This window comes from Labeo rohita, chromosome 17 (genome assembly GCF_022985175.1).
Source record: "Labeo rohita strain BAU-BD-2019 chromosome 17, IGBB_LRoh.1.0, whole genome shotgun sequence".
Taxonomy (NCBI): domain Eukaryota; kingdom Metazoa; phylum Chordata; class Actinopteri; order Cypriniformes; family Cyprinidae; genus Labeo; species Labeo rohita.
This window is the reverse complement of record NC_066885.1, coordinates 2,724,860-2,751,653: the sequence shown is the minus strand read 5'-3', so window position 1 is coordinate 2,751,653 and position 26,794 is coordinate 2,724,860. Positions and strand designations below refer to the sequence as shown.

The window sequence follows — 26,794 nt, the reverse complement described above, 5'->3', positions numbered from 1 at the left end:
AATCTGGGCACGGGGGTGGGACTAAGCATAAACAATCGTTCCTGAACGACATGCATTGGTTTCCTCTGACGAATCAATGCGATCAAAATGTGATGACGCAATCACGTTCACTACGGCACCTCTGAATATCCAAATGAGACAAACGTGATAAAGGAAAAAAGATTGGATGAGCGATTCAAAAGTTATTAAATATTTAAGAACAATAGTTATTTTTAGCCTGTCTCGGTCTTTGAGGGTTAAAGGAGAAAAACGTTTCAGGATTTTTCTTCATTTAATGGACTTCAATTGTGCCCCCGATTTTCAACTTCCAAAATGTAGTTTAAATGCAACTTCAAAAGGCTCTAAACGATCCCAGCCGAGGAAGAAGGGTCTTATCTAGCGAAACGATCGGTCACTTTTTAACCACAAAAGCTCGTGTAGCACAGGTTCTGGGATGCGCGTTCACGACGTACTATTGAATCACGTCGAAAGGTCACACGGAACGTAGGTGGAACTACAGACCCAGTGTTTACAAAGCGAACGTGCCAGTAAGTCAAACGCTGTTTACAAACAAAAAGCTACAACGATGTTGGACGATTCTGAGTTTTTGAGTTTTTGGCCATACTCAGTACACAGACGATGAACTTAGACGTGATTCGTAGTAGTGATGGGAAGTTCGGATCATTTTACCGACTCAGACCTTTAAGTCTCGTTCAGCAAAATGAACAAATCTTTGAGTAATTTTGTTAATTTTAGCAAAATATAATTCAAATGTTGTGTTACCTCCCTAACACATCTACTGCTTACACAAACGTTGATCACACTACAAACAAGACGAAACTATAATGCTGTAAGAAACAGAAAAGATGCATTCATTGTTTACCTGGGTCTTTAGTCTATGATTAGCTCACCTCAGCTCTTATCTGACAAATTTTCGGGTTCGAGTCGTTCGTTCATCACGTGACAGCCCCATAAGATGAACGAACCACTCGAAAAACCCAAAGACTCGAAACAGGTGAACTAATTCCAGTACAGAACCTAATAGGATGTTGCTCATGCGCGACTGAACGAATCACTCCCCAAGACGACTCATTCTTCTTGACTCACATTGAAGATTCATTCAAAATGAACGAATCGTTCAAGAACGACCCATTACTCATTCATAGCATCGTGGACGCGCATCCCAGAGCCTGTGCTACACAAGCTTTTGTGCTTAAAAGTATACACATTTTTATTTTTTGAAAAAAATGGCCGATCGTTTTGCTAGATAAGACCCTTCTTCTTCACCTGGGATCATTTAGAGTCCATTATATAGAGAAAAATCCTGAAATGTTTTTCCTTAAAAACCATAATTTCTTTACGACTTAAGACAGAAAGACATGAACATCTTGGATGACAAGGGGGTGAGTAAATTATTTGTAAATTGTTGTTCAGGAAGTGGACTTCTCCTTTAATTTGTAGCAATTACAAGATTAAAGTTATATTTTGAGAGTGGTCTCATCTTTCAAATTCTGTCAGGTTTAAAGCAAAATACAAATAATATGTCTTAAAATAATGTGTTTTTCACTCATTAATGTGGCATGACAGATCGCTGTATTCGTCTCAGTTCAAGCACCATTGTATTTCGACTTTATTCTTGAAATATTTAGGCTTTATTCTCAAAATATTATCATTTTAATTATAATTATAGATTTTTATTATTTTTTAACATGGCACTGTTGTACTTATACTCTGTGTAAGGCTGCACTAATTTTACTGAAAATACAATAATAACAGCAATATTGTGAAATAATACTACAACTTTTGAACTGTTTTTTTTTTTTTTTAAATGTTAAATGTAATTTATTCCCGCATGTGATCAAAGCTGAATTTTTCTCGCAATTCTGTTTCTGGCAATACTGCATTTAAATCTCCCAATTCTGTTTATATCTCACAATTCTGCATTTATATCACAGTTTTGTGAATTTACCTCACAATTCTGCATTTATAGCTTGCAATGCTGTGGTTTTATCTTGCAACTCTGCTTTTATATCTCACAATTCTGCATTTTTATCCAGCAGTTCTGTGGTTTTATTTTGCATTTCGGTTTATATCACACAAATCTTAATTTTTATCTCGCAATTCTGCATTTGTATCCTGCAATTCTGCATTTATATTTCAGTTCTGTTTATATATCGCAATTCTGCAATTATACCTTGTAATTCTGCATTACATCTTGCAATTCTGTTTATATCTCACAATTCTGCACTTATATCTCAAAATTCTGCATTTATATCTTGCAGTTCTGCATGTTCATCTTGCAATTCTGCATTTTTATATTGAAATTCTGCATTTATATCGCAATGCTTTGATTATACCTCACAATTATGCATTTATCCTATTTATATCTCATATATCTCACAATTGTTTATATCATAATTCTGCAATTAAACCCTGCAATTCTGCATTTGTATCTCACAATTCTGCAATTATATCTTGCAGTTCTGTGGTTTTATCTGCCAATTCTACATTTATATCGCAATTCTGCATTTTTATCTCAATTCTGCAATTATACCTCAAATTTCTGCATTTCATCTTGCAATTCTGCATTTTTATATCGCAGTTCTGCATTTATATAACGCAATTCTTTGATTATACCTCACAATTATGTATTTATATCTTGCAGTCCTGTTTATATCTCATAATTCTGCATTTTTATTTTGCAATTCAGCATTTATATTGCAATTCTGTGATTATACCTCAGTTTTGCATTTATCTTGCAATTCTGTTTATCGCATTTCTGTGATTATACCTCACAATTGTGCATTATATCTTGCAATTCAGCATTTATATCACAATTCTGCATTTGTGTCTTGCGATTCTGCATTTTGCAATTCTGCATGTATCTGCAATTCTGCAAGCATTATAGCTTACAGTGCTGTGCAAGATAAAACCACACCACTGCAAGCTATAAATGCAGAATTGTAAAAGGTAAATTCACAAAACTGTAATATAAATGCAGAACTGCAAGATAAAAATGCAGAATTATGAGATATAAACAGGACTGCAAGATGTAATGCAGAATTACATGGTATAATCGCAGAATTGCGATACAGACTGTGATATAAATGCAGAATTGTGAGATATAATAGCAGTTGCAAGATAAAAAAGTATAATTGTGAGGTATATTTGCAGAATTGCAATATAAATGCTGAACTGCAAGATATAAATAGAATTAGAAGATTTATAAATGCAGAATTGCGAGCTAAAAATGCAGAATTGTGAGGTATAATCACAGAATATACAATATAAACAATTGTGAGATTTATATCTCACGATTCTGCATTTATAAATATTGCAATTCTGTTCATATCTCGCAATTCTGAGTTGTTTTCTCTCAGAACTGAGAGAAAAAAGAAAATTAGAAAAAAGAGAGTCACAATTACCTTTTTTATTTTTTTTACCCTGTGGCAGAAACAAGCTTCCATTAACTCCTTTCAATTCATTTAAATAAAAAGACTATTACAACTGGGCTCTTTTAAATAAAAATTAAATAACTGGTCCTCCCCAGTTCAACACACAGCTAAAGTCTTTTCTGCTGTTCTACTAAAGTAACCCGTCCCGTGGAGAACATCAGCCTGTTCCTGTTGGCGAAAGGTGTTGCTGTTGTTGTTGTTGTTGTGATGTGGGACTCGTGTGCCGGCGATGCCCTGAGGACCAGCATCGTGTGACATCCATTTACACACTCGATCTCCTCCAGAGGACATTATCTGAGCCGACAGCAGTCGATTTCATAGGCGGCTCCAGCTTCAGGATTGAATAAACACCACAGATGGGTTGAGAACGGGTCGGGACCCGTGATGTCAGGAGGCCAAGCTAATGCAAACCTGCCCGTTTTCTGTATCTGGCAACGCTGTGGAAACTCAGCCGCCGCGGGAGCTTCTCACGAACTCGCTCGTGCCGTGGGATTCGCCTAATATTCATTATAAAGATTAATTTCCCTGCACGTAACAGGTGCGATTGCTAACGTTAATTGTTTTGGCAGCGTCGCAGCCTCATAATGGATCAATATTTGTCATTGGGCTGGACTCCAGCGCTGAGATTACAAACGTCAGCGCTGGGAGAATTACAGGCTCTGAGGAGCCACCAACACATTGAAAATGATTGTTAATACGCTGCATGAGCGGCTGCCGTCCAACAGCCTGTGGCCCAATGATGTCTGTGTGAACAAACCAGAATTACTGAACGGGAACAAACATCCGCCGCAGCGCTGCCGGTCGACAGAGGCGTTGCTGAGACTGATTTATATGTGGTTTCTTACTGTATAAAACAAACCTGGTCTCTCGATATGGATCTGTTTTTATGTATACATCAGCATTATATCGGCTACTAACTCTGAAGTTTGGGGTTATAGTTTTTTTCTGTTTATAAAAGTTCTTCTGCTCACCAAAGCTGCATTTATTTGATTAAAAAATGCAGTATAAGCAGACAAATTGTGAAATAATTTTACAATTTAAATGATATGCTTTCTATTTTGACATCTGTTAAAATGTAATTTATTCCTATGATGCAAAGCTGAATTTTAAGCATTATTACTCCAGTCTTTAGTGCAGTGTTGCCAAGTCTCTTTAATACTGTTGCCACGGGTTGCTTTTCATGTCCACGGGTTGAAGCGACACTAATAACATGGTATTTATCCCCTTTAATCCGAATTTTACTAGGGGAACCCGGCCAAAAAAAAAGTTTTATTTATTTATTTTATGTATTTTACACTCTGAAATGCCAGTAAGTTAGTTTTGACTAGCAATAGGGTGGGTTTTGTTGTGAAAACCTGGCAACCCTGATTTGGTATCACATGATCCTTCAGAAATCATTCATATGCTAAATATATTTTGTAAACAGTGAAGCTTCTTTACTTTTTTAACATTATTATTACCAACGTTAAAAAAGCATATTTTCCTCAGGATTTTGTGATTAATAGAAAGTCTAAAAGAACAGCATTTATTTAAAATCGTTTGTAATACTATAAATATCTCTAGTGTTTTGATAAAATGAATGCTTTTTCTTGGCCAAAATATATTAAAATATATGCTAAATATATGTTGTAAACAGTGAACCTCAAAATATATACATATATTTAAAATAGGAAATATATTTACTTTCAACCTTTATTTACAAAATAAATTAAAAAAAATGTATTTCAGTGGCAAGAAAATACATTTCCAATTTTACAGCAGTCTTCATTTAAGCTAAACGCAAATGGGTGATCAAACGATTTATTAATATTGTAATATTGCATTTTCTTGCCGATTTTTATTCAAATTTGTTATGTTATTAACACATTATTAACATTATTATCACCAATGTTTTTGTTTTTTTTCAGGATTTTTTGATCAATAGAAAGTCTAAAAGAACAGCATTTATGAAAATAAAAATTAATGCCTCCTTGCTGAGTAAAAAAATTAATATATATATATTAATTTATAAAAAATCTCACAAGGCCCAAACTTTTGAACAATAGTGTATTTTAAGTAAAAATGAAACCCAGTCCATGATTAAAACATGACACATACAAAGCACAAAAGAGGAAAAAAACATAATAATAATAAATAATAATAATACATATACATATATATATATATATATATATATATAAAAATGTATTTATTTTTTGGCCGAAATATATTATAAATGTATGGTAAATAAACTGTTTTTTTTTTTCAACAAATATAAATATATCTAATTACAGAAAACATTAAATCAAAATTTAAATAACCTGGTATATATATATATATATATATATATATATATATTTATTTATTTATTTTTTGTCTACATTTAGGATAAACGCAAATAGGTGAGCAAATGATTTATTGTAATATTGTTAAAAAAAAAAACAACAAAAAAAAAAAGCCTGTAAATGATTTTTCTTGCTGATCTTAATTCAAATGTGTCATATGTTTACACATTACAGACAAAAAATAAAAGTCTTTTCTTGGACTCAAATTTACGGACAGCAAAATAGATTTTTTTTTTACAATTATATTTCTATTTTCAAAATGCTTTTAAAAATTATATTGGTTAAGAATAAATTTACATAAATATATTTTGAAACATTTTCGCAAATATATTTTTGGCCTTTTTTTCCCCAAGTATATTTGAAAGCATTTTTTTTGCTGTATGCTGTACAAGAAAAAAAAAAAAAAAAACAGCAGAAAACAGCAGATTTCTCATTAAGATTCAAACAGTGATTTGTGCCCGTGTGTGTTTGAGAAGTGTGGATGACGCAAACACAGAACATTTTACACCATCAATTTGCCACACTGGGGATAAAATCGCTTCTCCACATCTCACCTGGGACCGAACGAGGTTTGAATGCCACAGTTTAAACACAAGCCATTTCACTCATTCACTTACTGACTGAATTTGCATGTGTTTTTTTCCCCCTCATCGAGACTGTGTAATTCCTCAAATTAGAGCCTCTTTGCTATTCATGAATTTCCACAGCAGAGTTTAGCTGCGTTTAGAAGGCAAACACACATGCTTTACATGCTTTGCTTCATTTAAAATGATTCAGAAATGCAAAACTATTTCTAATTGCTAGATAATTATTATGCATGCAGTGTTTATGAGGTAAAATTAACCGAGAGGCTACATCGAATATTTGTCGTTTTAAAAATTCATGTTACACCTCGGGACTATTTAAAGTGAACTTGTGAGGGAACAGAAAGTTCATTAAAAAGATGAAAATTAATCTAAAATATACATTTTTCTTTGCAAATATACTGTTCAAAAGTGTGGCCTCAGGAAATTAATACTTTTGTTGAACAAGGATGCATTAAATTGATCAAAAGCGACAGTAAAGATGTTTCTTGAGCAGCAAATCAGCATATTAGAATGATTTCTGAAGGATCATGTGACACTGAAGACTGGAGTAATGAAGCTAAAAATTCAGCTTTGCATCATAGAAATAAATTACATTTTTGAATATATTATAATAGAAAATAGTTATTTTAAATTGTAAAAATATTTCACAATTTTTACTGTATTTTTGATTAAATAAATGCAGCCTTGGTGAGCAGAAGAGACTTCATGATGTCATGTATGTACCGTCATCAGGTCGTTCCCTCCAAGCCTCCAGGTCCATCGATGGGACGTTCCCGCAGAACACAAAGTCCTCTGGGTAAGATCCCAGTCTGAACGGATCAAGAGGAACCTCCGTCACGCCGCTGTTGTCGCAGATGACACGAGACAGAGAGTGTGTTTGTAGTTCCTGTCTTTGTTTTGGGGTAAACACACCGGGATGTTCCCACCAGAATCTGAAACGCAAAAAATATCAACGGTTTGACTGACATGAAATCTCATTCTTGTCATTTTGACATGAACTCTGACTAAGTTCAACGAATCATTTTACAAACAACATCTTCAGAACAGAAGCAAAATAAAACTGCACTGCAAAAATGAAATCTTTTTGAAAAATGTGTCAAAATTAAGTTTAGTTTGAAATGATTCTTGAGTCTTATTGACTGATTCACTCAAGAATCAGTTCATGAGAGTCACACAAATTGAACTACAACTGTAAACTTTTGAAGAAAACCTTTAAATGACTTGAAATAATTATTTTTTGTAATGTTTAATATTTCTCATTAAACAACATTTATGATTACAAAACTCTGAATGAAGAAGCCTTATGCAAACCATAATAATAAAGTTAGTTTGCAACTGATTTGCAAATCTTTTTGACCAATTCACTCAAAAGATCCAGTTCATGAGAATCACAGTAATTGAACTAAAATGCTCTTTAAACTTACAGTAACATACAAAAATTTACAGTAAAATTTTATAAATAAATACATTTTAAAGTTTAATAAAGGTTAACAAAACTCTGATCTGATTCAACCCTAATCAAACCAATAACTCATTACTTTGAAATGACTCATGAGTCTTTTTGACTGATTCGCTCAAGAATCAGTTCATGAGAGTCACACTAATTGAACTACAACTGTAAACTTTTGAAGAAAACCTTTAAACGACTTGAAATAATTATTTTTTTGTAATGTTTAATATTTCTCATCAAATGATGAATGAAAAAGCATCATGCAAACCATAATAATAAAGTTGGTTTGCAACTGATTTGCAAATCTTTTTGACCAATTCACTCAAACGATCCAGTTCATGAGAATCACAGTAATTGAACTAAAATGCTCTTTAAACTTGCAGTAAATTCACAAAAAATAAAATATTTTGTAACTTATTTTAAAGTTTTATTAAACAAAACAACTTATCATAATGTTTCATTTTTCCATTTAAGGAACCATTTATGATTACAAAACTCAAAATAATAATAGAAAAAAATTTATACAAACCATCAACTCATTAGTCTGCAACTGATTTGCAAATCTTTTTGACCAATTCACTCTAAAGATCCAGTTCATGAGAATCAAACTAATTGAACTACAACTGCAACTCTTAAGAAAGGGCTCTATTTAGGAAATCAGTCAAAAAAGACTAATTTTACAAAAAAAAAAAAAAAATGATTCATGAGCCTTTTTGACCAGTTCACTAAAAAAAATTGGTTAATGAGAGTCACACTTATTGGACTACAACTACAACAGAACTGGTTCTTTCGAGGAAAGAACCAAAACAAAGCAAAAACTTTTTTGTAGCTTATTTTAATGTTTAATGTTTTCCATTAAAGATAATACGTATTATAACAAAACTGAAAGAATCTTAAACAAACCAATAACTAATTAGTTTGAAACTAATGAGTCTTTTTGACGGATTCACTCAAAAGAATCAGTTGAAAGTTGCACTAATTGGTTTACAAATGCAACTCGTATGAACAGGTTCTTTTGAGGAAGACAAAAAGACATTTTTGGAACTTTTAACTTTTAATTTTTTTCATTGAAGAACCATTTATGATTACAAAACTTTGAATGAAAAAGCTTTAAGCAAACCAATAACTCATTAGTTGGAATTTTATTTGTGATTCTTTTTGACCGATTTACTCAAAAGATCCAGTTCAGAAGAATCACAGTCATTGAACTACAAATGCAACTTCTAAGAACAAGTTGTTTTGAGAAAATTAGTTAAAAACTTACAGCAATTTTATGAAACAAAAACACCTTTTGGCAACTTATTTTAATGTTTAATATTTTCCATTAAAGAAATACTTATGATTACAAAACTGATCTAAATGAATCTTAATCAAACCAATAACTCATTAGTTTGAGACTGATTTGTGAGTCTTTTTGACCGATTCACTCAAAAGATCCAGTTCATGAGAAGTAAATGAACTCCAACTCCAACTCCTAAAAACTGGTTCTTTTGAGGAAATCAGTCAAAAACATACAGTAATTTCACGAAACAAAAACACTTTTTGGTAACTTCTTTTAATGTTTAATATTTAATATTTAACTCTGATCTGAATGAACTTTAATCAAACCAATAACTCGTTAGTTTGAAACTGATTTGTGAGTCTTTTTGACTGATCCACTCAAAAGAATCAGTTGAAAGTTGCACTAATTAAACTGCAAGTCTTAGAAACTGGTTCTTTTGAGGAAATCCATTAATAAAAGGCTTCATTATAATAATTTTATTAAACAACAATACCTTTTTTGAAACTTCAGTTTAATTGTTTTTCGTTAAAGAACCATTTATGATTACAAAACTCTGAATGAATGAGCCTTAAACAAACCAATAACTCATCAGATGGAATTTGATTTGTGAATCTTTTTGACCGATTCACTCAAAAGAATCAGTTCATTAGAATCACAGTAATTGAACTACAACTGCAACTCTTGTAAACTGGTTCTTTTAAGACAATCAGTCAAAAAGACAATTTTTTACAAGAATGGATTCATGAGTCTTTTTGACTAGTTCACTTAAAAGAATCGCTTAATGAGTCTTACACTAATTGGACTACAACTACAACTGAACTGGTTCTTTTGAGGAAATCATTAAAAGAAAGACTTGCAGTAATATTACAAACCAAAAATTTGTTTTTGTAACTTCTCTTAATGTTAAATATTTTTCATTAAACAATCATTTATGATCTGAATGAGCTTTAAGCATAACAATAACTCATTAGTTTGAAACTGATTCGTGAGTCTTTTTGACAAATTCACTCAAAAGAATCAGTTGAAAGTTGCACTAATTGGACTACAAATGCAACTCTTATTAACTGTTTTTTTTTTTTTTTGAGGAAATCAGTTAAAAAAAGACTTAATTTATATATATATATATATATATATATATATATATATGTATTTTTTTTTTTTTAACAAAAATACATTTTTGGAATTTATCATGTTTAATTTTTGTCATTAAGGAACCGTTAATGTAACAAAACTTTGAATCAATGAGCCTTAAACAAACCAATAACTCATTAGTTGGAATTTGATTTATTAATCTTTTTTACCGATTTGCTCAAAAGAATCAGTTCATGAGAGTTGCACTAACTGAACTACAACTGCAACTCTTCTGAACTTGTTCTTTTGAAGCAGTCAGTCAAAAAGACTTAATCATAGTAATTTTACAAATCACTGATTCACAAGTCTTTTTGACCAGTTCACTTAAAAGAATCGGTTAATGAGAGTCTAATTGGACTACAGCTGCAACTCTTATGAACTGGTTCTTTTGAGCAAATCGGTAAAAAATATTAATAAATCAAATTCCAACTAATGAGTTATTGGTTTGTTTAAGGCTCATTGATTCAAAGTTTTGTTTGTAGTAATACTATGAAACAAAAATGTGTTTTTTTGACTTCTCTTAATGTTTAATATGCTTCATTAAAGAATCATTTGTGATCTGAATGAGCTTTAAGCATAACAATAACTCATTAGTTTGAAACTGATTCGTGAGTCTTTCTGACAAATTCACTCAAAAGAATCAGTTGAAAGTTGCACGAATTGGACTACAAATGCAACTCTTATGAACAGGCTCTTTTGAGGTAATCAGTTAAAAAAGACTTTTAAACAAAAATACATTTTCGGAACTTATAATGTTTAATTATTTCATTAAGGAATAATTTATGATTACAAAAATTTGAACGAATGAGCCTTTAGTTGGAATCTGATTTGTGAATCTTTTTGACAGATTCACTCAAAAGATCCAGTTCGTGAGAATCACCCAAACATGACTTCAAATCTTGTGTTTTTTTCTTCTTGGAAAACAAGACAAAAATACTGAGTAAGAAACTCATTTTTTGCAGTGTGAAGGTTTGGAAGGACTTGACATTTTAAGCAGAAATTAAATCTTGTTTTAGTGGTGTAACCTGTGTAATGTGTAGGGGTCAGAGCAGAGCTGCAGGACTGTATGACTGTATCTGAGCAGTGTTTCCGCTGTCACCGCAGACTGATTCAGACCTTGTTTAACACTGCATCAGTGAGCGCACCTGTCACCTTCCCTTAGCATCTTCATCTGTTTCCCAATCAAGCATGCGAACAGCGGGCCGGTCCTCGCGCTGGACGCCGGCCGCTCCAGCAGGCCTCCCAGCCACACGTCTATGTTGTTCGGATTTCCGTACACATCCATTATTTTCTCCACCAAAGCAGCATTGCCGACCACCTCGACGAGATCCGATCTGGTTTCAACTCTGTCAAATCCACAGAAAACCCTCCAGTCATTGTAACCTGGAACAGAGCAGCCAGTCAGAGTCAGCTTTTAAAACCATGTGTTTATTCAATTAAACTCCAGGTCTGTTTTAATTTCTGTAAAAATGCATGAAAAATTATTCCAGTTCATAAGAGTTGCAGTTGTAGTTCAATTAAAGTGACTCATGAACTGATTCTTTAAGAGTGAATTAGTCAAAAAGACAAATCAATTTCAAACTAATGAGTTATCGGTTTGCTTGCAGCATATTAGGATCAGAGTTTTATCCTAAATGTTTTTTTAATTAAAATATATTGAACAATAAGATGAGTTACAAATACGTACTTTTTAAATATTATTAACATTTTAATATTTTTATATTAATCTTTGTTTATCATTTAAAAATAATATACTTTTTAATCAATTTCCTCAAAAGGCTCAGGTCTATTAAATAATATTAAGAGGTGCGACTTTTGAATTTAATAATGTATTTGTAAATGTTGAAATTAAGATTAATAAATGTAGAAATATATTTTATTGTTAATGTTAACTAATGTAGATAACTACTGTTTACAAATAGACCTCATTGTAAAGTGTTACCAATTAGTTTATAATAATATTAAACACATATAATACTTTCTTCATATTTAATTTTTTTTTTTAATCAAAGAACCAATTAGGATAAATGGAGCAATTCCAACAGGGTCCTCGCACTGCAGTGCTCGGGCTCTAATTACAAAACTTTGACCCAAATGAGCCTTAAGCAAACCAATAACTCATTAGTCTGAATTTGTGATTTGCTCAAAAGAATCAGTCAATGAAATGAATCAGTTCATTAGAGTCGCACTAATTGGACTTCAACTGCAACTCCTATAAACTGGTTCATTTAGGGAAACTGTTCAAAAATACTTAATTTTAGTGATCATACTAAACAACAACAACAAAAAAAAAAAAATCACTGAGATACTGTTATAGTTTAATAATATCTTGAATCAGTTTTTATTTTTAGATTTTTTTTTTTTTTACTTTAAAGTGTTAGTAACTTTGCATTTCTGTCATTTTTTATGTCAATAGGTTGTTTGCACATGACGTCATTGCTGTGGCGCGAAATGCAGCTGGAGGGCAGGAAGTGATATTTCTCCATAGGAATCACTAGCAGAAACTCAAAAATGCCTATGTTTTGTGTTGTTTATGGATGCTCAAATCGGTCAAACTGACAAATCACAAATTATCTTTTATCACGTATGAAAATTTGCTGTTCATAACGGCAGAAAGGCAAGAAATTGACTGAAAAGCGCAGGAAAAAGTGGCTTGTAAACCTGCATCTGTGGTCAGGAGGAGATTCGGATAATGCTTGTGTGTGAAAATGGTTAAGAAAAGATATAATAATATGTTAAGATATTAATAAAGAAATATATAAACATACACAGGGTGAGACAGTGAGAATTCACCTAATGCTAAACGCCACACGTAGACACAATGTAAGGTATTATATTTGTAGCTCCGAGAGCGTCATTGATTATAACGGAACATTGTGAGATTGCAATGAATTGTAGTGAGTGACAGCTTTTTAGTGACAATATGGAAGCGCTATTTGTTAGCTTACTATATAATCAGTTCGAAATTTGAATAAAAGTTTCGCTTTACGTGATGCTAACAGGACCAACAGCCAAAGGTTATTACCGTACAAGAGAAACGTAGAGAAACGAAAGTCTGTACTGTACAAGAGAAACATATAAACAGAAAATCACAACATATGTTAGATGTGATCCTTATGTTACGAAGAGGAGTGATTTTTCAACTAAATTGAAATAGCTGTCTCAGTTGTCTGTCATCGAGGCGGTGGAAATAAGCTACGCAACTAAGCCTGATAGCAAACAAAGTCTTTCTAAAGTGATTCCCACATTTATATGAAGGATGCAGGATATATTGTTTTCAAATTCTGAATTGATTATAGCCTAGAAAGCGAGCAAATAGCGCTTTCATATAGTCACTAAAAAGCTCTCACTTCAATTTATCGCAATCTCACAAGGTTCAATTGTAATCAACTGCAAATATAATATCTTATTTGCATTGTATGTACGTGTGGCATTTAGCATTGGGTGAATTCTCACTGTCTCACCCTGTATCTATTTATATATTTCTTCATATCTTAATATTATTCATCTTTTATTAACCATTCGCACACACAAGCATTATCTGATTCTCCTCCTGACTGCAGACGCAGCTTTACAAGCCACTTTTCCCAATTTTTTTCAATGTCTTGCCTTTTCCACCTTATGCAACAGCAGATGTTCATACACGATATGAAATACATTTTCTCGATTTGACCGATTTCCATAAACAACTGAAAACACAGTCATTTTGAGATTCTGCTATTGATTCCTATAGAGAAAAATCACTTCCTGCCCTCCAGCTGCATTTCGCGCATCCTCAGAATCACGTGATTGCAAACAACCTATACAGTTTTTATAATTTTTTATTTCAATGTTAGTTTTAGTTATTTTAGAGCATCAGTTAAATTTACATTATAGATTTAATAATATTTCAAATAAAAAGTGTATTTTAAGTATGTCATAGTTATTCATTAAAAAATTAACAATCTTGACAAAATCAAACCAAAGTTATTTAGTATAATTGAGATACTATTATATATATATATATATTTTTTTTTTTTTTCATCTTCTGTTTTCATTTTCATTTTAAATAACGTTTTAGTAATTTTGTTTTTTATTTATTTATATATGATTATTTTTTACATTGCATTATTTAATGAAAGTGCAAAATGTTGCCTTCAAAACTCATTAAAATAAGTTTATTTATTTATTTATTTGTGGTCTAGTTTAACAATAACCCTGATGTAATGACCTGGTAGGCCGTGATCTCGTCCGCGCTGCAGGTTTAGTGCAGCCAGATCCAAAGTCTGTGGGACGTTGAGAACCACCAGTCTTTCTGTCAATTCTTCTGTCATGAGATGCTCCTGGTTCTGCAGAGCAGCCGGTCGACCCAGAAGACCCCGCAGGACCGGATCCAGCCCGCCTGTAGAGCACAAAACATGCTATCAAACATCAACCAGCCCAAAAAAGAAGCACATAATTTTTACTAACTAAATGGTACTAACTAATTTCCGCTTGTTTCCAGTATGACTGTCATTGTAATCAAGATCAAGTTGTTTACTATTAGCCAGGATGTATGTAAAACATCTTCTGCAACCGATTTGAACTTTAAACTATAAATCATTCATTGCCAAGCAAATGAGAGAATTATTCAGGGCTTCATTAATGAGTCTGCCAGTAGCTGCAGTAATAATTTAATATTGACATGTTCAATATTTCTGTCCCTCGCCTGGACATGTCTGCATGAATCAGCTCTATAATGAAGTCAGCCTTCCCTCAAACGCTTTGACTTGTGTTTTCCTATCAACGCAGATGCATTTCAATAGTTTGCATGAGTGAGAAGAACATCTGGCAGCAGAAACATCTCTGTCTCACAAATACATGACAAAAAAAACTTCACATGAGTTCAGGAATCACAAGGTTTTTCATCAGTTTAGTAAGAAATTCAGTTGTGTTTACTGGTCAAGTCAAATTTATTTGCATCACAACAAGTAGTTTTACAAAAAAACATTATTTATATATTATTGTATATTTCAGATTAGCTTTATTTTAATATTTTCAATGTACATTTTTGCTTAGGTTTTAGTAATGTTATAATTTTTAATATTAAAAATGTATGTAACCACTGTTATAATTTCAGGCATATCTAAAATAGGTCATACAGCTGATATTACTTGAGAAGTTAACATAGGAGGCAAGCACAGTTCAGATGAATGATAAGGTTTTGCCCTCTTTAACTTTTTGTTGTTCTGACTTGGAGCGGGTTCGTGAATCATTTCGCGAATGGAATGATTCACGATCCGCACTCCAATTCCAGATTGGGAATTTAAAGTAGTAATGATCACTTTTGAAGCACTGCTTCATGAAGCTTTAAAACATTTGTGAATCAATTGTTTCCAAACAGTGGCTCGGAGCGGGCATCAAACTAATAGGGTCACGTGATTTCAGTAAACGAGGCTTCATTACATCATAACTGTTTCGAATCCATTAATCACGCGAGTTTATTGAGATCGCACCCCAATGGCAAACTATGGTGTTTACCTGTAATTTAAACGAGACATTTGTGTAAACAATTAGAAGTAGTTAATAGTTTCTTGCTGGCCTCTACATACAAGAAAAAAGCCCTGCAAATTAATATATAAAAAAATATTATAACGCATATTATAAACACTTCATATTTAATGGTATTTTATTATTTTTTATTGTATTTAATGTACTATACTTTTGCAATGGGTTTTTAAAAGCTGTTTTATGGACGTTTTGAGAAGGTCCTGGCTGCAGCCTGCAGAATGGGGTGGAATTGCATGTGGGGCAGGGCTACATGTGTCGCCCCACCCACAAATTAAATCATTGGTTAATGACGCCAACGCCCTCAGCAGGATTTTATTTCCACTCGTTTGTCGCTGCATTAGTGAGTAGTTGAGCTACGAGTTTTGTCTTATTTGATTAGTTGTAATGTTTGATTACAACACTGCGTTCATTATGTCACTAATGAGTGATTGTATAAGGAGATGTGAAGTAGTTAAAATAAGACTGCCCTCCTACTCTGGGTTTTATGGTAATGGGAGGCGTGGCTGCTTGAGAGGATTCTATGACCGTATAGAGGATATGGACTCCTGTTTTATGTGCCAGTGCTAGAATGCCTGTGGAACGTAGTAGAAGGGAGAATCAATGTTAACCCAAAAGGTTTGTGTGTGTTGGTCTTTGTTTTTACATCTTGTTAAATGTATGTGGTAACAACGGAAGACACAACAGGTGGGCCTCTGCTAATAAAACAGTGATGTTAAACTGCTGTTTTGTATGACCAATAAAATGAAATACTCAAACTGCATTATCTTCATGTTCTTTGAGTTTATTCCTCTTCATATATTGTTTAGTCCAACGCTTTTGGACTTCCAACTTTCTTTAACATGAGGTAATCTCTATATTTTATCTCTACATGTACACATAATTTATTGTGAAAGGTTTTGTTATCAGAACAAAGCAATAGCTGTCATGTAGTTCTTATAAAAATGGCACTTTATCAATTCATAATTCTAAGACAACATTTTCAAAGAAACTTTAAGTGTTGAGTTGGTGACAAAAAAAATACATTAAATACAAGTTAATGTATTAATAAAAATAAAAACCCATAAATAATTTAAATTTGCAAATAAACATTAATCGTTGCAATATACAGTTCTTAATGCACAAAGATATGACAGGTCGAAACTAGGAAGTGGATGCTTGCTTAGAAATAATAATGAAATTTTGCCCAAAATAATGAATGAAAACATAATGTATTATGTTTGGTATAGATTAATATTATGTGTAGATAATTAATGAATTCATAATATATTGTTTATTTTTGTATGTAAGTTAATATCACGAATATATATATATATACACAGTCATGTGAAAAAGTTATGACACCTTATTGAATTCCATGGTTTTCCGTATCAGGACATCATTAAAAAACACTGGTCCTTGGCTGGTCTTAAAATTTCGAAAATAAATCCTCAGATGAACAACAACACATGACAAATTGCACCGTGTCATTATTTACTGAACAAAAATAAAGCCAAAAGGAAAAGCCATGTGTGACAAAGTTAGGACGCCCTTACTGTTTACAATGGAATTAAGAGGGTAAATCACAGTCAAGCACTGCTAATCAAACACCTTTGATCACCTGATCATCAGCAAGTCTGAGCACCTCTATAAAAGCATGAGCTTTGGCAGTTTGCTGGTCTGGAGCCTTCAGGTGTGTGTTAACACAATGCCACAGAGGTAAGACATCAGCAATCATCTTAGAGAAGCAATTGTTGCTGCCATCAATCTGAGAAGAGTAATACAGCCATTTCCAAACAATCTGAAGTTTATTCACAAGTGGAAGACATTTAAAACAGACACCTCTCCTTCCAAGAGTGGACGTCCCAGAAAATTCACCCTGAGATCAGACCGTGTAAAGCTCAGAGAAATGGCAGACAACCCAAGAACTACACCTCAGACTCTACAGGCCTCAGTTCACATGTTAAATGATAAAGTTCATGACAATGCCATTAGAAAAATATGGGACAAAAATGGCATGTTTGGAAGGCTTGGCAGAAGAAAGACTCTTCTATCTAAAAAAACCCGACCGCAGCAAAGTTTATGTCTGCAAAATTTGCATCTGGACAAAACACAAGTCTTGTAGAATAATGTCCTTTGAACAGACGAGACCGAAGTGGAGATGTTTGGCCATAATACACAGCGCCAAGATTGGTGAAAACCTAAAGAGCATATCAGCACAAACACCTCATACCAAAAGACAAGCATGCTGGAGGAGGGCTGATCATTTTGGGCTTGTTTTGTAGCCACAGGACCTAGGCACCTCACAGTCGTCGAGTTGGCCATGAACCTCTGTATATCAAAGTATTCTAGAGTCAAATGCGAGGGCATCTGTCCGACGTCTAAAGTTGGGCTAAAATTGGGTCATGCAACAGGACAATGATCCCAAGCACACCATCAAATCTACAACAGAATGGCTGAAAAGAAAAGAATCAAGGTGTTGCAATAGCCCAGTCCAAGTCCAGAGCTCATCCTGACTCAAATGCTGTGCTGAGAGCTGTGCATAAGCAAATGCCCACAAACCTCAATAAACTGGAGCAACGTTGAAAAGAAGAGTGGTCCAAATTCCTCCAGAACGATGTGAGAGACTGATGAAGTTACACAGAAAATGAATGCTTCAAGTTATTGCTGCTCAAAGTGCATACTCATAGGGTGTCCTAAGTTTGTCACACATGGCCTTTCCCTCTTGGCTGTATTTTTCTTAAATAAATAATGACACTGTGTGATATGTCATGTTATGATGTTTATCTGAGAATTTACTTTCCAAATTTTAAGACCTGCCAAGGACCAGATAATTTTTTATTATGTCCTGATACAGAAAACCATGAAATTCAATACGGTGTCCTAAATTTTTCACATGACTGTATATATATATATATATATATATATATATATAGCTTCAGCTGTGCTCTTAACCGCATTTCCTGTTTACAGAGGTGTCTACGTCATTACATGTCATTAGCCAACTGAACCATTTATTAATATCACTTGTAGATAATTAACGAATTTATAATATATTGTTTAATATTTTATATGTAACAGATATTTAATATCACAAATGAATCATAGCTTGAACTATGCTCGTAACCGCATTTCCTGTTTACGGAGTTGACTTCGCCATTACATGTCATTAGCCAATGAAAGCATTTGTGGGCGGGGCGATGCGTGTAGCCCCGCCCCACGTGCAGCCCCGCCCCGTTCTGCAGGCTGCAGCCGGGTATACTTGGATGTTTTAGCCTGAGTTTTTGTTTTGTTGTTTGCATTTGCACACGTTTGACCAGCAGGCGTCACTAGTGTGTGGTGTTTCGAGGGCTTCGAAACAGTGAATCATTTTGCGAAGCAATTGGTTCAATTGATTCCAAGCTTTGAAAAGCTTCATTTCTCCTTTGGAGTGCGGATCGCGAATCATTTCATTTAGATCGGAACTTTGGAGCGGGTTAGCGAATCTTTTGATTCAGATCGGAAATTCAGTGCAAGTTCGCGAATCTTTTTTCTTTTTTTTTTTTTTCTTTTTTTTTTTAATAAGCAGTAGAAAACCAACCCATTAAGGCAGTACAGTTATACAAGCAAAATAAAGAAGAAAAAAAGCATACAGAAATACAACTTCCTTATGAAAATGGACACTTCTTGATGAGAATAAACTGCAAAGTGGATCAAACTATAAAGCGATAATGAAAAGTCTGGCTGAACTAGATTGTAAGTGATCTCTGATAGTGTTTGGTTTCATTTAAAGAGCATGTTCACCTTCTCTTATGAGTCTCCAGGGGCTGAAGAAGGCCTGATGGAGGTTCAGAGAGGAGAAGCGCTGATGTTCCTGGAAGCTCTCGTTGAGTCTCCTTAGCCGCGGTGAGATGGTCACGTGACCGAAGCGAAACGCAGCCGTGGCGAACACGTTTGACACAGACGGGTCCACAGAGTCGTTATAGCCCGCGTACGGACCGATGTACTCATCAAACGCTTCCTGTCCGATGATCTTGGGAATGTAGTCTCTCATAGTTATGATCTGCAAAAACAATATCAAGATTCAATCAACATCTCCTTTACGAAACCTGGTGAGCCGACTTGTCTTTACTGAATAAAAAAACTGTGGTCACAAATAAGTAACACATTGAATTAAACATGACATTTTGAAGTAGAAAGACAAAATAGTTTTTTTTTTGTTTGGTTTTTTTTTAACTAAAACTATAAAATATTGGCTAAAATAGCTCATTGTATTCAGACTGAACTGTTTTTATTGATAGTTTCAAAAATGAATAACATGAATGTATTTTTTATTGATTATTCTAACATTTCCCTTGCTCTTGTCATTTTGGCAATGTTATTTTAGTATTTTTTTATACACTTTTATATTATTTATTCATATTTTGAATCTGACTGAGCTATTTTTATTGATATTTTCAGAATATATTAACCTGCAAATGTATTTATGATCAACGTTTCTCTTGCTTCCTCTGCCATTTTGGAAGTGTTATTTTAGTATTTTTTATATTCTATAATAATACTTATTAATATTTTGAGTTATTACTCATTTTCATATTTTTATTTTACTGATTTGTATTATTATTATTATTATTATTATTATTTTATTTTAGTATTTTTTACATTTTATTAGTTTTTTCTATGTAGGATTAAATAATTTTAATGTCAGTTTTAGTCATTTTAGCTCATTAACTTGCTATTTCAGTTACTTGCCAAAAATATTTTTTCATTTAATATTTTTTTATTTTATTTTATTTATTATTTTATTTTATTTTATTACTTTAAGTTAACAAAAACAACTTTTTGGAATTATCATTTTAGTATTATTTATATTGTATTATAATACTTAATAATATTTTTGAATATTTTGAATATTGAATATTTATTATTTTTAAAATATTTATAATTTTTAGTACTTCAAATAAACTTGTCATTTTAGTTACTTACCAAGGCAACATTTCAATTTTGTATTTTTTTCTATTTATAATTTTTAATTTAATTTCTTTTTTAATTTTAGATTTTATTTTATTTTATTTTGTTTTATTTATTATTTTCAGGTAACAAAAACAACTTTTTGGAAGTATTATTTTAGTACTATTTATATTCTATTATAATGCTTATTAATATTGTGAATTAGTATTCATTTTTATATTTTTAGTTTACCGAATTTTTATTATTATTATTATTTTTATTTTTTTTTTTTTTTAGTAATTTTGACATTTGATTATTTTTTAAATAATATTATTTTTTTTTAAGTATTTCTGTTAGGTTTATTTTATTTTTTATGTCAGTTTTAGTAATTTTAGTACTTCAAATAACTTATTTTAGTTACTTGCCAAGGTAAAATTTCAATTTAGCATTTTTTTTTAAATAGTTTGTAATGTAATATATTTTATTTTGTTTTATTCTATTTATTACTTTCAGTTAACTTTTTGGAAGTGTTATTTTAGTATTATTTATATACTTTTATAATACTTATTAATACTTTAAATTAGAATTATTTTTAGATTTTTAGTTTACAGAACTGTATTCGTATTATTATTATTATTATTGTTATTATTATTATTATTATTATTATCATAGTAATTTTGACATGTTATTAGTTTTGTTTTTTTAAGTATTTCTATTTAGCTTGCATTCATGTTTATGTCAGTTTTAATCATTTTAGTACTTCAACTTATTTATGCCAAGGCAACATCTCAATTTTGTTTTTTGTTTAAATTTTTTATTTAATATTTTATTTTATTTTATTTTATTTTATTTTATTTTATTTTATTTTATTACTTTCAGTTAACAAAAACAGCTTTTTAGGAATATTGTATTTTATTATAATGCAACCTTATTTGGTGTTAATTTTATTTAATTTTTAATTTTATTATTACGCATTGCGGATGACTCCTTTTTTCAAAGGTAGCAATGGATTCTGCAATTGCCTTTTTTGCATGGTGCCTGTAAAGAGTGCTATGATAGATGCTGTCTAGATGGGCAGCTCACTAGGTTTTGTGTGAACAACTGAGCATTTTTACAGCACTGCATCAAATTGCATTTGCAAGAAAAATGACTAAATGGTAAATCTGAACACACTTCTATCAGCCCAAGGGCACAAAATCCAGAGATCTGCATGATAATACTGTGATTCTGAAATCTATAGTTGGAAAGTTGAGAAAAGCACGCTCCATCTGCTCTCTAATGCAGAAGACACTCGTCTATCTGGGATTTTATACATATATTCTGTGTGAGATGGCAGTTGGGACGTCCTGTACCTGGAGATAAGATGAGATCATACGGCTTTTTCTCACTGCGATACGCCTCAAAAATTCATCCCGTCTTATCGCTCTTTATGAAAATAGTCCAGCACGTCACCTCGAGAAGTGCCGCGTCCCGCACAGAGACGTTACGGTCGGGTTGATGAATTTTACACAGGTTAAGGAAAGAATGAATAAAAAAGCTACTTAAATAGCTTTAATTTATTTTTATTTCAGTTTTAGTAATTTTAGTACTTCATCTTAAACTTATTTCAGTTTTTCATTTAATATATACATTTTGTCATCTTTATTTCAAATAAATAAATAGCTCATATAAACAATGTATTTATTTATTTAATCATGACATAATTTATATATACAATTATTTAGTGATTAATTTTACTAAGGAAAGAAAACAAAAGAGCAACAAAAAAAATTGTAGTACTTCAACTTAAATGTTTAATTCAACTTAAATATGTTTAACTTCAACTTAAATATTTCAGTTTTTCTTTTAATATTTTAACAAAAACAATTTATTTTATAGCATCCTAACAATCATGACTTATACATGACCTTCATTTAGTAATTAATTTTATACAAATCAATTTTATACAATTCAATAATTAATTTTATACTGTTTTTTTACATTTATTTTTATTTCAGTTTTAGTAATTTTAGTAGTTCAACTTTAAACATATTACAGATTTTAAAAATATATTTTATTAAAAAATAAAATGCTTTTTTCTTTTAATATTTTATTATTTTACTTTATGTATCTTTATTTCAGTATACAAAAACAATTTTGTTTTATTTATTTGAATTATTTTATTGCATCATATTATTATTTCAATTAGTAGTTAATAAAACATATTTATATATTTACACACACACACACGTATGTGTATATATATATATATAAAATATACATTAATATATGTTTAATATATTTTCTTTTATGTCAGCTTTAACAATTTTAATTTAATGCTTTATTAAATTTCATTTATATCACTGCATCACAACATAATATGACTTAACACTATTTTGTGATAAATTTAACAAATTGAGAAAAAAAGAATAAAACAACAACCTTTTATTTATTTTTATTTCTGTTTTAGTTTTAATAATTCTAGTACTTTAACATATTTCAGTTACTTGCCAAGCCAACATTTACACTTTTTTTTAAGTCTGTTATTATTATCATTATTATTATTATTATTATTTTTAGTAATTTTGACATTTTATTATTTTTTAAATAATATTTATTATTTTTTTTAAGTATTTCTATTTAGGTTTATTTTATTTTTTATGTCAGTTTTAGTAATTTTAGTACTTCAGATAAACTTGTTATTTTAGTTACTTGCCAAGGTAAAATTTCAATTTAATTGATTTAATTAATAATTTTTAATGTAATATAAATTTTTAATGTAATATAATAATAATAATAATAATTTATGTTTTTATTTTCACCTTCATTCCAAGTATCAAATACTTTTTAAAGGTATGTTTTATTTCATTTATTTTAATTGCAGCACCTGCAGATTGTGTGTGATACAGCGGTTTTCTGACGTGCTGTACCTGGAGATAAGATGAGATCACACGACTCTTTCTCCCTGTGATACGCCTCAAAAATTCATCCTTCTTATCGCTGTTTATGAAAATAGTCCAGCGTTTCACCTCAAAAAGCGCGGCGTCCCGCACAGAGATGTTACGGCCGGGTTTCAAAAGCGTGTCTGACTGACGGCCGGCCGGCCCTCCACGGAGGGGATGTATAAATCAAACCCCGCTGTCCGTGAAAGAGCAGCACTGGAAACTGTTTTTACCGCTTGTGTGAAGTCGGCCCCTGCGGGACGTTGTTAAAACACTGCGCTCCGTTTGATTTGGGCCATCTCTGTGGCTTCTGTACTGCTTTAGAGTCGCTTTAATTCACGGCGCCGGGCAGCATTCAACCTTAGAGACGCTTGTGCGAGCCATCAAATATGTCTTTGATTCGGCGAGGGCCGCTCGGAGAGGACGAGGGCTTTACTTCCACGCCTCGAGGCCTTTAATCCCTGAATCTCTTCTCTGCCCACTGTGGCGAATCTGCTTTTCTGTCTGTTCCACACAGAGAGGATCTGATTCTGCTGCTCTGAATGAAGTGACGCCGCCGCATTCATCAGGTTAATTGTTGAAGAGCTTTCAAAGACTCATTTATAAACCGCTCTGCAGCACATTTGCTGAACGAAATCCAAGTTTCTCACGCGTATTTGGATGCTGATTTCAAAAAGAGTGACTGTTTCACTCGAGCATGTCACACTTTCTTACAAAATATATGCATTTTGTAGCATTTTTGCTTTTAAAAACAAGCTAAATAATAATAATAATAAAAAATGTTTTTTGTAATTTAAGTATTTTTTTTAGTACATATATATAAATAAAAACAAGGTACACAATAATATTACAAATTTTAATGTTATTAATAATTTATTTTATTGCATTACAAAATAACATGACTTATATAACCTCATTCGGTGATAAAATTCAGACAGATTGAGGAAAGAAAGAATAAAAATGAATTTTTATTTTAGTTATAAAATATATATAAAATAAACAGCATTTTTGCTTTTAAAAACAAGCTAAATAATAATATTACAAATTTTTTTTAGTTTATTTAATTTTTATTATTATTATTATTATTATTATTTTTTATTTTAGCTTTAGTAATTTTAGTCATTTATTTTAATGCATCACAGCATAACATGGCATTTATAATCTACACAGATTGAGGAAAAAAAGATTAAAACGGCAACGTATTTATTTACATATATACATATACATATACATATATATATATATATATATATATATATATATATATTTTTTTAAGCAAAAAAAGGTAGTAATTTTTAGTATATTTTAGTTATAAAATACATATAACATAAACCAAAATAAGCATTTCGTAGCATTTTTGCTTTTAACAACAAGCTAAATAATAATATTAAACATTTTATTATTTCAATTTTTTGTAATTGTAGTTATAAAATATAGATAAAATAAACCAGAAAAGAATTTTGTAGCATTTTTGCTTTTAAAAACAAGCTAAATAATAATTTTTTTAATTGTATTTTTACGCCAATTTTTGCTTTAGTAATTTTAGTAATTTATTTTATTGCATCTCAACATAACATGACTTATATATAACTTTATAGGGTGAGATTTACACAAATTGAGGAAAGGAAGAATAAAAACGGCAAAAAAAAAATTTTGTAATTAATTTTCTTATTCTTATTTTAATTATTAAATATATATAAAACAAACGAAAAAAAGTATGTACTAAACTTGATGTACTAAAATAACTCAATAATAAAAACTATATAAAAACGTAAAAATACAATTTTTTATTTTGTGAAAAAAACTGAACACAATGAAAAGTTTTTACTGATATAAAATAAACTTTAACAAAAATATGTAATAAAAAATAAAAAAAAAAATCTTATTTTTATTTCGTTAACCTGATATACTCAAGACTGAAATAAAAAAATTATAAAAAATAAAAAATATAAAAGTTAAGAATAAAAATATTTTAAGTGAAAAGAAATACAAAAATTTATTTTGTGAAGAAAAAAAATGTAAGTGAGTTTGATTGAGATAAAATACATTTTAACAAAAATAAAACATAAAAAAAAAAAAAAACAACTAGCTGCCAAGGCAACTCATTTTCTCATTTTCAATATTTCTTATTTTCATTTAGTTAATTTGATGTACTAAAATAAAACTAGAAAAAAACCCCTAAGAATAAAAATCTTTTAAATAAAAAAAAAATGATTTTGTGAAAACAAAGAAACTGTAAGTGATTAAAGTTGAAAAATAAATTTTTAAAACTGAAATAATATTTCATGGCAAACTATATAAAATATAACTATATAAATAACTAGATATAAACATATAAATACATAAATAATAAAATCTTCATTCTTATTTTATGTAAAAAAAAAAAAACATTTTTGAAATAAAATTGAACAAAGTAATATACTTAAAGAAAATAACATTTCTCATTTTCATTTAGTTTAATAAAAAAAAAAAAAACACCAAAACTATTAAAAAAAAAAATTAAAAAAAGAACCCACAGCAAAATTATTATAACTTTAAAAGAAACAAAAAAACCCAGCAAAAATAATAACACTATAATACTAGAACAACAGTGCTCTGAATCATAAGATGCGTGTTAAAGCTGCAGTGAACGAAGTATGAGTATGAGCAGTTCCTCCTGCACGGATCTGTGTTTTAACCAGCTGTCAGACAAACTGCTGCAACAGACTGCAGTACAAAGCTGAGTTTCAACGCCTAAAGCACACAGTGTTTCTGAAACTCTAGATAAGGCTTTAATTGGACGCTTTCAGACAAGAGAAAAGCTCAGTGCCGTATGTGAGCGTGAGCAGCGCCGCTGAGGGACTAACCGCTTTAACTAGCCCATCACTAACCGGGTATATAAACAATAAACACGCTCAGATCCTCATCACTGAGACCACGAGACGGACCGTCCGCTTTATCAAGGACATTTTCATTTTGTGCAGCCCGAATGCTTGTTGCCTCAAGCACAGTTGAACAGATTTATTGCATATTTAGAGATGTCTATGATGCATTCAAAACTGTGATGCACAGATAAATAACAGCAGCGTAACTAGATGAGTAACGTTTGATGACTAACTTTGATGTAGCTTGACAAATTAACTTTGTTGAAAGTTTGCATTTGTAATTTTAGTCATTTTTTAGTACTTATTTTAGTTATAAAATATATCTAAAATAAACCCAAAAAGATTTTTGTGCCATTTTTGCTTTTAA

General features: G+C 31.2%; 1 protein-coding gene across 4 annotated transcripts in view; it reads right to left on the bottom strand.

Moving 5' to 3' along the window:
- tpo (thyroid peroxidase) overlaps nt 1-26,794 on the bottom strand; it is a 58,056-nt gene that overhangs the window by 5,803 nt on the left and 25,459 nt on the right. For all 4 annotated transcript variants that reach the window (XR_007829511.1, XM_051132539.1, XM_051132538.1 and 1 more), the window contains 4 exons: nt 19,497-19,755; nt 14,419-14,589; nt 11,354-11,591; nt 7,069-7,277 (listed from right to left, as the gene is read on the bottom strand). Coding sequence is in view for 3 of the 4 variants with exons in the window: in XM_051132539.1 (XP_050988496.1) it covers nt 7,069-7,277; nt 11,354-11,591; nt 14,419-14,589; nt 19,497-19,755 (877 nt within the window). In the remaining variant the exon portion in view is untranslated. The remainder of the gene's footprint in view (nt 1-7,068; nt 7,278-11,353; nt 11,592-14,418; nt 14,590-19,496; nt 19,756-26,794) is intronic.